At 48.0% G+C, this 16,008-nt stretch overlaps 1 protein-coding gene across 1 annotated transcript in view; it reads left to right on the forward strand.

Moving 5' to 3' along the window:
- Positions 1-7,272: 7,272 nt before the first annotated feature.
- Positions 7,273-16,008, forward strand: part of LOC134289743 (helicase POLQ-like) — a 35,054-nt gene continuing 26,318 nt past the window's right edge. The window contains exon 1 of the mRNA XM_062856180.1: positions 7,273-7,941. Coding sequence (XP_062712164.1) covers positions 7,482-7,941 — 460 coding nt within the window. The 5' untranslated portion in view covers positions 7,273-7,481. The remainder of the gene's footprint in view (positions 7,942-16,008) is intronic.

A 16,008-nucleotide genomic window follows, 5' to 3' on the forward strand; every position in this document is an offset into this window, starting at 1 on the left:
GAACGAGTATACTCTCAGCTACGGACTGTACATAGATTTACCTTTTTACGGCGTCGATCGGTAAAGAAAAATCGTTTGATATATTTTGTCATCGTTTTATACTGTTAAGTGTATCGGAAATAAAGAGAACCCCAAAATCAAGATGGCTCAGTTGTGTTGAAGTTTTTTGAGAAATGTCCCTGGTCAAATCCCTGGTAATGCTTGCATTACAGAATTAACTTCCATAAAATTGCCGGAATATTGTTCAATAGGAATCCCGGAAAGTCTAGGAATCTTGCAATCTTCGGAAAGAGATTAAATGTGAATCACGAGAATCCCGGAGAGGGATTCCATCGGAATCCCGGAGAGGGATTCCATCGGAATCCCGGAGAGGGATTCCATCGGAATCCCGGAGAGGGATTCCATCGGAATCCCGGAGAGGGATTCCATCGGAATCCCGGAGAGGGATTCCATCGGAATCCCGGAGAGGGATTCCATCGGAATCCCGGAGAGGGATTCCATCGGAATCCCGGAGAGGGATTCCATCGGAATCCCGGAGAGGGATTCCATCGGAATCCCGGAGAGGGATTCCATCGGAATCCCGGAGAGGGATTCCATCGGAATCCCGGAGAGGGATTCCATCGGAATCCCGGAGAGGGATTTCATCGGAATCCCGGAGAGGGATTCCATCGGAATCCCGGAGAGGGATTCCATCGGAATCCCGGAGAGGGATTCCATCGGAATCCCGGAGAGGGATTCCATCGGAATCCCGGAGAGGGATTCCATCGGAATCCCGGAGAGGGATTCCATCGGAATCCCGGAGAGGGATTCCATCGGAATCCCGGAGAGGGATTCCATCGGAATCCCGGAGAGGGATTCCATCGGAATCCCGGAGAGGGATTCCATCGGAATCCCGGAGAGGGATTCCATCGGAATCCCGGAGAGGGATTCCATCGGAATCCCGGAGAGGGATTCCATCGGAATCCCGGAGAGGGATTCCATCGGAATCCCGGAGAGGGATTCCATCGGAATCCCGGAGAGGGATTCCATCGGAATCCCGGAGAGGGATTCCATCGGAATCCCGGAGAGGGATTCCATCGGAATCCCGGAGAGGGATTCCATCGGAATCCCGGAGAGGGATTCCATCGGAATCCCGGAGAGGGATTCCATCGGAATCCCGGAGAGGGATTCCATCGGAATCCCGGAGAGGGATTCCATCGGAATCCCGGAGAGGGATTCCATCGGAATCCCGGAGAGGGATTCCATCGGAATCCCGGAGAGGGATTCCATCGGAATCCCGGAGAGGGATTCCATCGGAATCCCGGAGAGGGATTCCATCGGAATCCCGGAGAGGGATTCCATCGGAATCCCGGAGAGGGATTCCATCGGAATCCCGGAGAGGGATTCCATCGGAATCCCGGAGAGGGATTCCATCGGAATCCCGGAGAGGGATTCCATCGGAATCCCGGAGAGGGATTCCATCGGAATCCCGGAGAGGGATTCCATCGGAATCCCGGAGAGGGATTCCATCGGAATCCCGGAGAGGGATTCCATCGGAATCCCGGAGAGGGATTCCATCGGAATCCCGGAGAGGGATTCCATCGGAATCCCGGAGAGGGATTCCATCGGAATCCCGGAGAGGGATTCCATCGGAATCCCGGAGAGGGATTCCATCGGAATCCCGGAGAGGGATTCCATCGGAATCCCGGAGAGGGATTCCATCGGAATCCCGGAGAGGGATTCCATCGGAATCCCGGAGAGGGATTCCATCGGAATCCCGGAGAGGGATTCCATCGGAATCCCGGAGAGGGATTCCATCGGAATCCCGGAGAGGGATTCCATCGGAATCCCGGAGAGGGATTCCATCGGAATCCCGGAGAGGGATTCCATCGGAATCCCGGAGAGGGATTCCATCGGAATCCCGGAGAGGGATTCCATCGGAATCCCGGAGAGGGATTCCATCGGAATCCCGGAGAGGGATTCCATCGGAATCCCGGAGAGGGATTCCATCGGAATCCCGGAGAGGGATTCCATCGGAATCCCGGAGAGGGATTCCATCGGAATCCCGGAGAGGGATTCCATCGGAATCCCGGAGAGGGATTCCATCGGAATCCCGGAGAGGGATTCCATCGGAATCCCGGAGAGGGATTCCATCGGAATCCCGGAGAGGGATTCCATCGGAATCCCGGAGAGGGATTCCATCGGAATCCCGGAGAGGGATTCCATCGGAATCCCGGAGAGGGATTCCATCGGAATCCCGGAGAGGGATTCCATCGGAATCCCGGAGAGGGATTCCATCGGAATCCCGGAGAGGGATTCCATCGGAATCCCGGAGAGGGATTCCATCGGAATCCCGGAGAGGGATTCCATCGGAATCCCGGAGAGGGATTCCATCGGAATCCCGGAGAGGGATTCCATCGGAATCCCGGAGAGGGATTCCATCGGAATCCCGGAGAGGGATTCCATCGGAATCCCGGAGAGGGATTCCATCGGAATCCCGGAGAGGGATTCCATCGGAATCCCGGAGAGGGATTCCATCGGAATCCCGGAGAGGGATTCCATCGGAATCCCGGAGAGGGATTCCATCGGAATCCCGGAGAGGGATTCCATCGGAATCCCGGAGAGGGATTCCATCGGAATCCCGGAGAGGGATTCCATCGGAATCCCGGAGAGGGATTCCATCGGAATCCCGGAGAGGGATTCCATCGGAATCCCGGAGAGGGATTCCATCGGAATCCCGGAGAGGGATTCCATCGGAATCCCGGAGAGGGATTCCATCGGAATCCCGGAGAGGGATTCCATCGGAATCCCGGAGAGGGATTCCATCGGAATCCCGGAGAGGGATTCCATCGGAATCCCGGAGAGGGATTCCATCGGAATCCCGGAGAGGGATTCCATCGGAATCCCGGAGAGGGATTCCATCGGAATCCCGGAGAGGGATTCCATCGGAATCCCGGAGAGGGATTCCATCGGAATCCCGGAGAGGGATTCCATCGGAATCCCGGAGAGGGATTCCATCGGAATCCCGGAGAGGGATTCCATCGGAATCCCGGAGAGGGATTCCATCGGAATCCCGGAGAGGGATTCCATCGGAATCCCGGAGAGGGATTCCATCGGAATCCCGGAGAGGGATTCCATCGGAATCCCGGAGAGGGATTCCATCGGAATCCCGGAGAGGGATTCCATCGGAATCCCGGAGAGGGATTCCATCGGAATCCCGGAGAGGGATTCCATCGGAATCCCGGAGAGGGATTCCATCGGAATCCCGGAGAGGGATTCCATCGGAATCCCGGAGAGGGATTCCATCGGAATCCCGGAGAGGGATTCCATCGGAATCCCGGAGAGGGATTCCATCGGAATCCCGGAGAGGGATTCCATCGGAATCCCGGAGAGGGATTCCATCGGAATCCCGGAGAGGGATTCCATCGGAATCCCGGAGAGGGATTCCATCGGAATCCCGGAGAGGGATTCCATCGGAATCCCGGAGAGGGATTCCATCGGAATCCCGGAGAGGGATTCCATCGGAATCCCGGAGAGGGATTCCATCGGAATCCCGGAGAGGGATTCCATCGGAATCCCGGAGAGGGATTCCATCGGAATCCCGGAGAGGGATTCCATCGGAATCCCGGAGAGGGATTCCATCGGAATCCCGGAGAGGGATTCCATCGGAATCCCGGAGAGGGATTCCATCGGAATCCCGGAGAGGGATTCCATCGGAATCCCGGAGAGGGATTCCATCGGAATCCCGGAGAGGGATTCCATCGGAATCCCGGAGAGGGATTCCATCGGAATCCCGGAGAGGGATTCCATCGGAATCCCGGAGAGGGATTCCATCGGAATCCCGGAGAGGGATTCCATCGGAATCCCGGAGAGGGATTCCATCGGAATCCCGGAGAGGGATTCCATCGGAATCCCGGAGAGGGATTCCATCGGAATCCCGGAGAGGGATTCCATCGGAATCCCGGAGAGGGATTCCATCGGAATCCCGGAGAGGGATTCCATCGGAATCCCGGAGAGGGATTCCATCGGAATCCCGGAGAGGGATTCCATCGGAATCCCGGAGAGGGATTCCATCGGAATCCCGGAGAGGGATTCCATCGGAATCCCGGAGAGGGATTCCATCGGAATCCCGGAGAGGGATTCCATCGGAATCCCGGAGAGGGATTCCATCGGAATCCCGGAGAGGGATTCCATCGGAATCCCGGAGAGGGATTCCATCGGAATCCCGGAGAGGGATTCCATCGGAATCCCGGAGAGGGATTCCATCGGAATCCCGGAGAGGGATTCCATCGGAATCCCGGAGAGGGATTCCATCGGAATCCCGGAGAGGGATTCCATCGGAATCCCGGAGAGGGATTCCATCGGAATCCCGGAGAGGGATTCCATCGGAATCCCGGAGAGGGATTCCATCGGAATCCCGGAGAGGGATTCCATCGGAATCCCGGAGAGGGATTCCATCGGAATCCCGGAGAGGGATTCCATCGGAATCCCGGAGAGGGATTCCATCGGAATCCCGGAGAGGGATTCCATCGGAATCCCGGAGAGGGATTCCATCGGAATCCCGGAGAGGGATTCCATCGGAATCCCGGAGAGGGATTCCATCGGAATCCCGGAGAGGGATTCCATCGGAATCCCGGAGAGGGATTCCATCGGAATCCCGGAGAGGGATTCCATCGGAATCCCGGAGAGGGATTCCATCGGAATCCCGGAGAGGGATTCCATCGGAATCCCGGAGAGGGATTCCATCGGAATCCCGGAGAGGGATTCCATCGGAATCCCGGAGAGGGATTCCATCGGAATCCCGGAGAGGGATTCCATCGGAATCCCGGAGAGGGATTCCATCGGAATCCCGGAGAGGGATTCCATCGGAATCCCGGAGAGGGATTCCATCGGAATCCCGGAGAGGGATTCCATCGGAATCCCGGAGAGGGATTCCATCGGAATCCCGGAGAGGGATTCCATCGGAATCCCGGAGAGGGATTCCATCGGAATCCCGGAGAGGGATTCCATCGGAATCCCGGAGAGGGATTCCATCGGAATCCCGGAGAGGGATTCCATCGGAATCCCGGAGAGGGATTCCATCGGAATCCCGGAGAGGGATTCCATCGGAATCCCGGAGAGGGATTCCATCGGAATCCCGGAGAGGGATTCCATCGGAATCCCGGAGAGGGATTCCATCGGAATCCCGGAGAGGGATTCCATCGGAATCCCGGAGAGGGATTCCATCGGAATCCCGGAGAGGGATTCCATCGGAATCCCGGAGAGGGATTCCATCGGAATCCCGGAGAGGGATTCCATCGGAATCCCGGAGAGGGATTCCATCGGAATCCCGGAGAGGGATTCCATCGGAATCCCGGAGAGGGATTCCATCGGAATCCCGGAGAGGGATTCCATCGGAATCCCGGAGAGGGATTCCATCGGAATCCCGGAGAGGGATTCCATCGGAATCCCGGAGAGGGATTCCATCGGAATCCCGGAGAGGGATTCCATCGGAATCCCGGAGAGGGATTCCATCGGAATCCCGGAGAGGGATTCCATCGGAATCCCGGAGAGGGATTCCATCGGAATCCCGGAGAGGGATTCCATCGGAATCCCGGAGAGGGATTCCATCGGAATCCCGGAGAGGGATTCCATCGGAATCCCGGAGAGGGATTCCATCGGAATCCCGGAGAGGGATTCCATCGGAATCCCGGAGAGGGATTCCATCGGAATCCCGGAGAGGGATTCCATCGGAATCCCGGAGAGGGATTCCATCGGAATCCCGGAGAGGGATTCCATCGGAATCCCGGAGAGGGATTCCATCGGAATCCCGGAGAGGGATTCCATCGGAATCCCGGAGAGGGATTCCATCGGAATCCCGGAGAGGGATTCCATCGGAATCCCGGAGAGGGATTCCATCGGAATCCCGGAGAGGGATTCCATCGGAATCCCGGAGAGGGATTCCATCGGAATCCCGGAGAGGGATTCCATCGGAATCCCGGAGAGGGATTCCATCGGAATCCCGGAGAGGGATTCCATCGGAATCCCGGAGAGGGATTCCATCGGAATCCCGGAGAGGGATTCCATCGGAATCCCGGAGAGGGATTCCATCGGAATCCCGGAGAGGGATTCCATCGGAATCCCGGAGAGGGATTCCATCGGAATCCCGGAGAGGGATTCCATCGGAATCCCGGAGAGGGATTCCATCGGAATCCCGGAGAGGGATTCCATCGGAATCCCGGAGAGGGATTCCATCGGAATCCCGGAGAGGGATTCCATCGGAATCCCGGAGAGGGATTCCATCGGAATCCCGGAGAGGGATTCCATCGGAATCCCGGAGAGGGATTCCATCGGAATCCCGGAGAGGGATTCCATCGGAATCCCGGAGAGGGATTCCATCGGAATCCCGGAGAGGGATTCCATCGGAATCCCGGAGAGGGATTCCATCGGAATCCCGGAGAGGGATTCCATCGGAATCCCGGAGAGGGATTCCATCGGAATCCCGGAGAGGGATTCCATCGGAATCCCGGAGAGGGATTCCATCGGAATCCCGGAGAGGGATTCCATCGGAATCCCGGAGAGGGATTCCATCGGAATCCCGGAGAGGGATTCCATCGGAATCCCGGAGAGGGATTCCATCGGAATCCCGGAGAGGGATTCCATCGGAATCCCGGAGAGGGATTCCATCGGAATCCCGGAGAGGGATTCCATCGGAATCCCGGAGAGGGATTCCATCGGAATCCCGGAGAGGGATTCCATCGGAATCCCGGAGAGGGATTCCATCGGAATCCCGGAGAGGGATTCCATCGGAATCCCGGAGAGGGATTCCATCGGAATCCCGGAGAGGGATTCCATCGGAATCCCGGAAGGGGATTCCATGGAAATCCCGAAAAGGTATTTCAACAGAAGTCTATTTTACGAAACGACGAACTGTGTTGATATTGATATTAACACTCACGGGCTTGGGCGCCACCTTCTGTCAAATTTTCATTCATGAAATGAGCGATCAGCTGATCCGAAACGTCTCGTAAAATGGCTCATTATGGTAATTGTAATTATTGTAATTGTAACTTTATTAACGGTAGCCTGCTAGTTTACACTGTTTATCAGGTCAAGGAAAGTAAACATAGAAAAATACAAAGGATTCTAATCGAAGTTAAAGCACAATCACCCAGACCATTACAACATGAAAAAATTCTTAAATTCATAAAAAAAAAAATCTTAAAATGAATAACAAAATCCCGGTGAGAAATTCTATCAGATTCCCGGCAGCGAGGTTTTTCACAAGCTTTTTCATCTGAAAGCTCTCTGAGCAACTTCAGTCACAGGGCGAGATCAGAAAGCGCGCACAAAATCAAAACAAACTTTTGTTCAACGAAAAAGGCCGCAGTCAGCAGCGCAACCGTTTCTAGTTTTGTGCGGTCGCTTTGTGCAAATATCAAGTGTTTTCTCGTTATTTTGCGAATAATTCCCCCGGAATAAGTTTCTGTGATGTGAATCGGTTCCGCCGTGCGTGCGCCGTAATGTCGTTTCCACATCCGTACGGACGACAACCGCCGCCGTCCCGGCCGAGAATGAGTGGATTGTTCAAAGTTCCCGTGGCGCCGCCGCCACCGCCGCCGGCTTCGACAGGGGCACGACTTCCTTCCGCTAGTAGCAGCTTCGGCAGCAGATCCGACGTTCCCGGTCCACAGCCCAGCTCGAGCCAGAGTTTGCTTTCGAGACGGCGAGCCGTTACGCTGAAACGGACCAGCGCTCCAGCCGCGCTTCCGGTGAACGAGCAACCAGCGGTTCGAGGGGCTTCAACAAGTAGTAGGAACGTTGGCGAAATTACGAGGAATTTGATGGATTTGGACGAAACGTTATTCAATGCTGTGAACTTGGATGTCCTGGAGAAGCAGGCGAATTCGCCGCCAGTGCTCCAACAGAAAGACATGCCGGAGGGGGCCCCCAGGAGCGGCATCGGCGGGAGTACTGCGAGAGGTAAGAAATTAACTCTTTTTTTCTCATTATTTAGTAGCTTAGGCAATTTGAACAAATATCTTCTTTTCTTCTTGAAATATTGTCCTAACTGTAAAGAAACCTGCTTCTCATCTTTAGTGTTCCAGAATCATTAAACATGGATCTCTGAACAGAACTTAACTTTCCGGTCAAATTTAAAATTGAGTGTCGACTCCATTCGACTCGGTCCATGGATGTGCGTCTTATGCGCGTAGAACGCTTCTTTCTCATCATCAGGTCTCCCTTCGTAAGGGCAGTGCACGTTGATGATGCTGTTATTTGAATAAAACGGTCCTTAACTCTCAACATACACATCCTTGCGTTGATCGGCTGCCTCCCGATCACACGTTATCGGAATTGTATTGGGGCTTACTGAAAAAGTCCCTTCTAGAATTCCATCAGGTGTTCCTTCGGGAATTCTCTAATGAATACCATTGGAAACTTCTTCAGGTACTTCCTGTGGTGTTCCTTCAGGAGTTTCATCGGAAGTTCCTTCAATTATTCCTTCGAAGGGACTCCGCGAATTAGTCCAGGAGTTCCATCGACAATTCCTCAAGGAATTTCTCTGAGTTCTTTTGTGAATTTCTCTAGGACTTCCTTAACCTTCCGTAACTCGCGCGGTTGACTACCTGCGTCAGCACCACGCTAATGCTGAGTACAAAAAGCGAGATTTTTTCAACGTGTTGTACAAAATTGCTCGTGGGTTAAGAAACTCCTCCAGGTTCCTTCGGGAATTTCTCCTCGGATTCCTTTGGGGGTTCCTTCAGAAATTCCGTTGAGAATCCCTCCAGAATTTGCTCTTTCGGGAAGTGCTTTAGGACTTCCATCGAGATTTCCTCCAGGAGTTCCCTTAGAAATTCCTTCAGGAATTGCCCCAGGTATTCCAACTGGAATTTTTAAGTTCCTTCGGGAGTTTTTCCAGGTTTTGCCTTCCAGGAGTTCTATCGGAAACTCCCTCAGGTGATCCTTCGGAAATTCCTGTAGGAGCTCCTTCGGGAAGTCCTCCAGGTGATCCTACAGGTATTCCATCGAGAACTCCCTCACGAGTTCTTTTGAGAATTCCTTGAGGTTCCATCGATAATCCCTTCAAGTGCTTCGTCGGGGATTTCTTTAGGAGTTTATTTTGAAGTTCTTTCAAGACTTCCTTCGAAACTTTCTCATGCAATTAATTTTGGGCATTTCTCCAGGATATCCTACAGTAATTTCACCTGAAATTCCGCTGTGAATTGTTCCAAAAGTTTCACTGGGATTTTCTCGAGATGCTCCGTCGGGAATTTCTTGAGGAGTTCCATCCATCCTTCGAAAGTTCCTCTGGGAATTTGCCCAATCGTTACAACTAGAATACCTCTAGGCGTTCCTATGAAAAATTTATCCTAAAATTTCTTCGGAAATTACTCCAGGAGTTCCTTTGAGAATACCTTCAGATGGTTCTTTAGGATTTTTAGGGGTTCTATCGGGAATTATTTGAGGAGTTCCTTCGAGAATGTCTTCAGATGTTCTTTCAGAAATTTCCCCAAGGGCTCCATAGCGAATCCCCCAAGGGGTTCTTCAGGGAATTCATTAAGGAATTCCATCGTGTTTTATATAAAAATGTTCTTTTACTGAATTCCTCCTGGGGTTTCTTCGAAAATTACAGCTGTATAGTTACTTCAGAAACTCTTCCAGATATGGCTTCGGGAATTTCCCCAAGAGCTCCTTTGGGAATTCCTCCAGGTGTTCTTTTGTTTCTTATTTCTTCCTTGAGTAGGTTCATCGTATTTTCTTAAAAAAGTTCCTTCGAGAATTCCAGCAGGAGTTCCTTCGGAAATCACTCCAGGGGTTCCTTAGTGTATTCTTCCAGGAGTTTCATCAGGCGTTTCTTCAGGAGTTCCTCCAAGAAATCGTCCAGAAGTTTCTTCTGGAATTCATTCCAAACTTCATTCACAATTTCGGTTAGGAAGGAGTTCTATCAAAGAATTTTATAAGTTTTTTCTCAAAATTCGTTACAAGTTTCTTCGGGAAATTTCTTGTGGAATTCTCATGCTAACTCACATAAGTCTCCTGGAAGAGTTACCGATAATGCTCTTGCTTCACGGGTATTATTATGTTTCCCGAAGAAACTCATTGGAAAACTTCCTACAGAATCACTGGAGCATTTTGTGGGGGAATTTTCAATAAAATTCTTGGAGAATTTTTTAAAGGAACTCCTGGTAGAATTCCTAACGGAACTTCTAGAGAAATTCACGATTAAACTCCTTTAATTATTTCCGATAAAACTTTTGAAACAATTTGCAACAAAACTCCTACAGAAATTCCCAATGAAACTCCGATCCGCAGCATGTCTCGTGTTTTCAACAAGTCATCGTGTATTTAATTTTAATTTGTCGCGGGAAACATTTGAATTAGAAGAGTTTTCTGTTAGTTTTTCGATGAACCATTGTCATTGGGGTGGGGATTTCACCTGTTGACGAATAAACAATAAATAATTCGGAGAACTTCTCAATTAAGAAGCTTGAAGAATTGCAATTGAAATACTTGGAGAAATTCCCGTTGGACATTCTTTAGAGAGATTCTCAAAAGAACTTCCAGACTGGAATGCTCAAAAGAACGCCTGCAAAAATTTCCAAAGAAGACCAAGAGCAATTGTCGATTGAACTTCTCCATTCAACTCTAGAGACGAATAAGCCAAGGGCTGAAAGTCTCTTTAATAAAGACAAATCAATCAAATTCAACTCTTCGGGACTCCTGAATTCTTAATTAGTTACCTTAACGAGTCGCTAATGTTACCCCTGGAGAAATTTCCAATTGAATTCCTGGATGAATTCAATGGAACTGTTGAACAGATTCCTTGAAGGCCCTGAAATTCTCAAAGAAACTTAAAGTTCGTAAAGTGCAATTGGCTTCTTTAGCGGTGTTGAGATAATTCCATATTCAGAATCTGCATGCAAAACTGAGCCGAAATCCAAATTTTCATGAATTTTGGTGCCCAGGAACCTATTTAAAAATCAGTTTGAAGTTTGTATGGGAGCGATTTGTCGAATCACCCCTCGTTGCATTTTGTACTGGGCGGAGCAGTCAAGCAGTTGGCCAGCTGTCAAAAGGTGATTTCGAAAAATATCTTCGAAAGCGATTTTAGGTACCAAAATGAAGTTCCAAAAATCTGAAAAAAATCATGGTGGTTCAGAAAAAGGTGCTCTTTCGTATAAAATCAAAAAATCAATACATTTTTCTTAATTTAAAAACCCAATTCCTGGCGTAAACCATAATTAAATTTCTGCAATAATTGCTTATAGAACACCAACAGGACTTCCCAATGGATCTCCTGAATTGAGTTCAAAAAAAAAACCCGAAGAATTAAAGAAAAAAAAAACCTTAAGGAATTCTTGATAAAAATCTTGGAGAAATTATCGAGGGTATTCCTAAATGAATCATGAATGAAATTCTTGGAACAGTGGCGATACCCTAACCTCAAATCTACATGTGCACTAAGTATAAATTCCTGAATTTTTTGAACAAATTTGCTTGTAATAATAAGAAAATGACGAGAATAGCTACTTTCACTTATTTCTATGAACATTTTGAGCATAAATTCCCTGCAATTGCAAGTTTTAGGGTCGGTGCACAGGTAAAAAGTGAGGTTACGTGTCGCCATTGCTAGTAGAATACCTAAAGAGATTCCCTTGGAACTTCCGGATGAATTCCCAATGCAGCTTCTGGAGAGATTATCGAAAGAAATACCTCACTCTAAACTCTCAGATAAACTATCGAATGAATTCACGAATGAACTACTGTGGAAATTCTCGAATGAACTCGTGCTGAGATTCCCAAAAGAACTTTTGAAGTAATCCTCGGAGGAACACCAGGAGATTGTTTGAGAAACTTCTATGTTGAAGGAACAACTCAAGAATTTTTTAGAGAAACTCCTGAAGAAATTTCCGAAAAAACTCAGGCAGATATTCTTAAAGAAACTTGAAATAGTTCCCAAAAGTATTCCTGAAGAAATTCACAGTGGAACTCCAAAATAAATTGAAGAAAAAGTTTGAAAAAAGCATGCAAGAAATCATAGAGGAATTGCCAGTTTCCTGCAGGAATCTCTTATGGAGATCCTGGGATAATTCCCGAAGGGACTTCTTCAGAAACTTCCGATGGAACCCCTGGATGAAATTTCAATGAAACATTTACAAGAATCCTGTAAAGAACTGGGAAAATTTTAAGGAACTTCTGAAGTAATTGTCGAAGAGATCCTTGGTGAAGAGAGGAGAATGGAGAAATTCCTAATAGACTCTTGGACTTCCCAAAGGAACTCGTAGAGAAAATCCCAATGAAATTCTTCGAGGACTCGCCAATGAAAACCCTTGACAAAATCCCATTGCTCCTGCTCAAATTCTCAAAAGAAAAAAATCCTGGAGGTATTCAAAGTGTATTTAAAAATAATTTTAAAAACATCCTACAATAATAGTTTATGGAACTTGTAGGACTTACCAAAATCTCCTGAATTGATTTCAAAAAGATTCCTGGTGGAAATATTGAAGGAAGTCTTTCAGGAATTTTCGATGGAGCTCTTGGAAAACATATCCAGGGAACTCCCATAATTGTTATTCTTGGAAGAACTCGCCAATAAAAGTTCTAGCAGAATTTCTGAAGCGACGGAACTTCCGCAGGAATTCTAAATGCAGCACCTGGAGATTATCGAAAGAAATCCAAGAAGCATTGTCAGAAAAGTTCTTGGAGGAGTTCATGAAGCAACTCTTGTGGAAATTCTTTATGGATCTCATGGAAACATTTCCGAAGGAACTCCTGGTGAGATTCCCGAAAGAATTCTTGGAGGAAACTTCAAAAGAACACCAGAGTGATTTTTTTATAACTTCTGGAGTAATTGTTAAAGAAACTCCTTAAGAAATTTTTCAAGCAAACTCCTTAAAAATTTCCGAAAAGACTCATGTAGATATTTTGAAGAAGCTTCTGAAATAGCTTTCAAAAGAACTCCTGAAGAAATTCCTTTTGGAATCCCAGAACAAATTGTGCAAAAAGTTCTGAAAAAAATATGTAAGAAATCCTAGAGGAATTGCCAATGTATTTCCTGCAGAAATCTTATTTGGAAATCCTGGGATAATCACAAAGGAACTTGGAGAAAATTCCGATGGAACCCCTCCTGGAGGAAATTTCAATCGAACATCTGGTGAAATTTCCAAAGGAACTTTTACAGGAATCCTCCAAGGAACTCCTGTGGAATTTATGAAGGAATTTCTGAAGTAATTGTTGAAGGAAACCTTGGAAAAATTCTCGAAGGAACTTGAGGAAGAATTTCCAATGAATCTCGTTAGAACTATTGGAGGTATTGCAGTTGGAATCCCTGGAGAAGTTACCGATGGAACTCCTGAAGGAATTCTCAATGGAACTCTTGGAGGAACTCCCAAAAACCTCCTGAGGGATTTTTCGAGAAAAATCTCAAGCCACTACTAGAAAAATTATTGAGAGAACTTGTGAAGACAATTTTGAAAGAACTGTTCGAGAAATTTTCGAAAAAAAACTCCTGGAATAATTCCCGGCAAAACTTCTAGAGAAACTCGCGATGGATCTTCTGGGGGAATCCCGAGTGGAACTCCTGAAGCAACTCCTAATAGAACTCCTGGAAGAATTTCTAGACGAATTCCCGACGGAGCTGCTAAAGCAATAAACGATGGAACTCCTGGAGGAATTACCGATGGAACTCTTGGAAGATTTCCCGGAGAAACTTCTGGGGGTTGTTCAAAGGAAATTCTGGAGTAATTGTGAAAGGAACTACTGAAGAAACTCGTAAAGGAACTTCTGAAAAACAAAATTCTGCTAAAACTCCTTTCCTGACGAACTGTTGAAGAAACTCTTGAAGAATTTGTGGAAGGAATCCCCGATGGAACTCCCAAAAACACCATAGAGGAATACTTAAAGCAATTCCTGAAGGAATTTCCAATGGAACCCCGGAAGTAATTCTCTATGAATCTCCTTAAGGAATTCCCAATTGACCTCCTGGACATTCCCAATGAGCAAAATGGATCCGTCATCTGACCTGGACCATCCAGTTGCTCCCCACCGTTGGTACCGAGACCAACCAGAACTATCAGGCTTCCACGACGTATTTAATATCTCGTTCTCTCTTAGGAATGAGATGTTGCGGATTTTTCAGAAAAAAAAAATCACTCTCCGGTAGCCGTCGAGTTCTACCGCAGCTGTCAAAGTCCTACCGCATCCATGAAAATTACCACATCATTGAAAGAGAAGGTCAAATCAAAGTATGCTTGCAAAGTGAATTGCTCTGAGAACCAACAACACACAATGATCATCGGCGTCGTATCCAAGGCATCCTTGGGCCGATTGATGATGCTTCGGTGAAAATCAGTAGACTTGACAGCTGCGGTAGCCTTTCAATCTAACGTAAAACGGACATTTTTCTCTAAATTAGCAATGGTCCACTGCACGAATTTATTCTGGCCTGCTTACTCTCACAGAAAATTTGACGTTTGAGAGGTGCGACACCGCTCAAATGTCAAATTTCGTGTGAGAGTAAGCAGGCCAGAATAAATTCGTGCAGTAATCCATATTACCAAACCATAATATTCAGCAGATACAGCATCCGCTCGATAACTGACTGTTTAATTGGACTGCTTTTCTGGGCGCTCGATAACTGGGCCAAATTCTAGTTAAAAAGCAGTTGTCTGTCAAAAATAAACGAAATTTAACCTCACATTTTGCAAATCAGTAAACAAAACAAAATATAACAATACTAGACTAACATTTGAAAAGGGCGGAACAACCATTGCAAATTCTCACTTGTTCCGTCCCTCCTGGGCGTATTTCATTAGGGGGATTCACTAAACAGATTAAATTGCTGCGTAAGCCATGATTTTCTGCTTATTTGAAATGTTTCACGATTTTGCGAATGAAATAATCAAAGATTGCCTTGGTGATCGCGACGTTTAATCAGTTTAATCAGTTTACACTGTTTAGTGAATCCCCTTATTATTTTTATGTAAACTTTTCCCGTTAACAGATAGAGGGGAGTCAGATCTATCTGTTACTGGTAAAAGATTTCATGAATAATGGGGGGTAAGCCTGGGAGGGACGGGAGAAGCAGAAATTCAAAATGGCTGTTACGCCCTTTTCAAATGTTGGTCTAGAATAGCCTTCGGTTCCGGAAGCTTAGTCCAGTTATCGAGCGGAAGCTGTACCACAACCACCCATAAATTATTATAGCTCTTCAAGCACATTTGAATTTTAATTAGGAACAACATGGAGACGTCAGTCGTTGCCAGGGGCAACGTAACCATTGGCATTGAAGTCGACTTAGGTGAAGTATTGTGCATTCCGGAGCTGACAATGAACCTGTTGTCAGTGCACAAGATCTGTAAGCGTGGTCACCGTGTGATGTTTTCCGAGGACCTGTGTGAAGTTATCGACCAATCCGGTCGTATTGTGGCTATCGGAGACTCTATCGTCTTCGACAGACTGGGAGAAACGTCTCGTGTATGACGATGCCAAAAGATGACATTGGACTATGGCATCGTCGTATGGGACGTCTGAATGCACACAGCTTGAAGCAACTCCGCAGCATGGTCCGTGGTGGGCAATTCAACGAGTTGGATCTGGCGGCGTGTATTTCTTGCTTGGAAGCACCAACGACAACCGTTCAAATCCAAAGGGGGCAGAGTATCGCATGCGTTGGAGCTCGTCCACAGTGATTTGTGCGCTCCCATGGACCCATAGGACAGCTTCCGTAGGAAGGAGCATGTACTTTCTAACCTTCGTCGACGACTGCAGCAGGAAGTGCTTCGTATATTTCATCCGATCGAAGATGTAAGTACTTGAGTGCTTCAAAGATTTTCAAGCGTATTGCGGCGCTCATAATAAATCCACATTGGGCGGCGGCGATATGCCCGCGAGGAGATTCCCGCGATACAGACGCAATGTCAAAATCGAACAGAAACTGTCATCTACCCAGCAGCATCGCAGCAGCCTTCAGGCCGTTCATATCAAAACAAAAGTTAACACAATGGCAACCGGTGGCATGAAGCCATGGAGGCAGAGAAGAAATCC

Source organism: Aedes albopictus, chromosome 3 (assembly GCF_035046485.1).
Source record: "Aedes albopictus strain Foshan chromosome 3, AalbF5, whole genome shotgun sequence".
Lineage (NCBI taxonomy): Eukaryota > Metazoa > Arthropoda > Insecta > Diptera > Culicidae > Aedes > Aedes albopictus.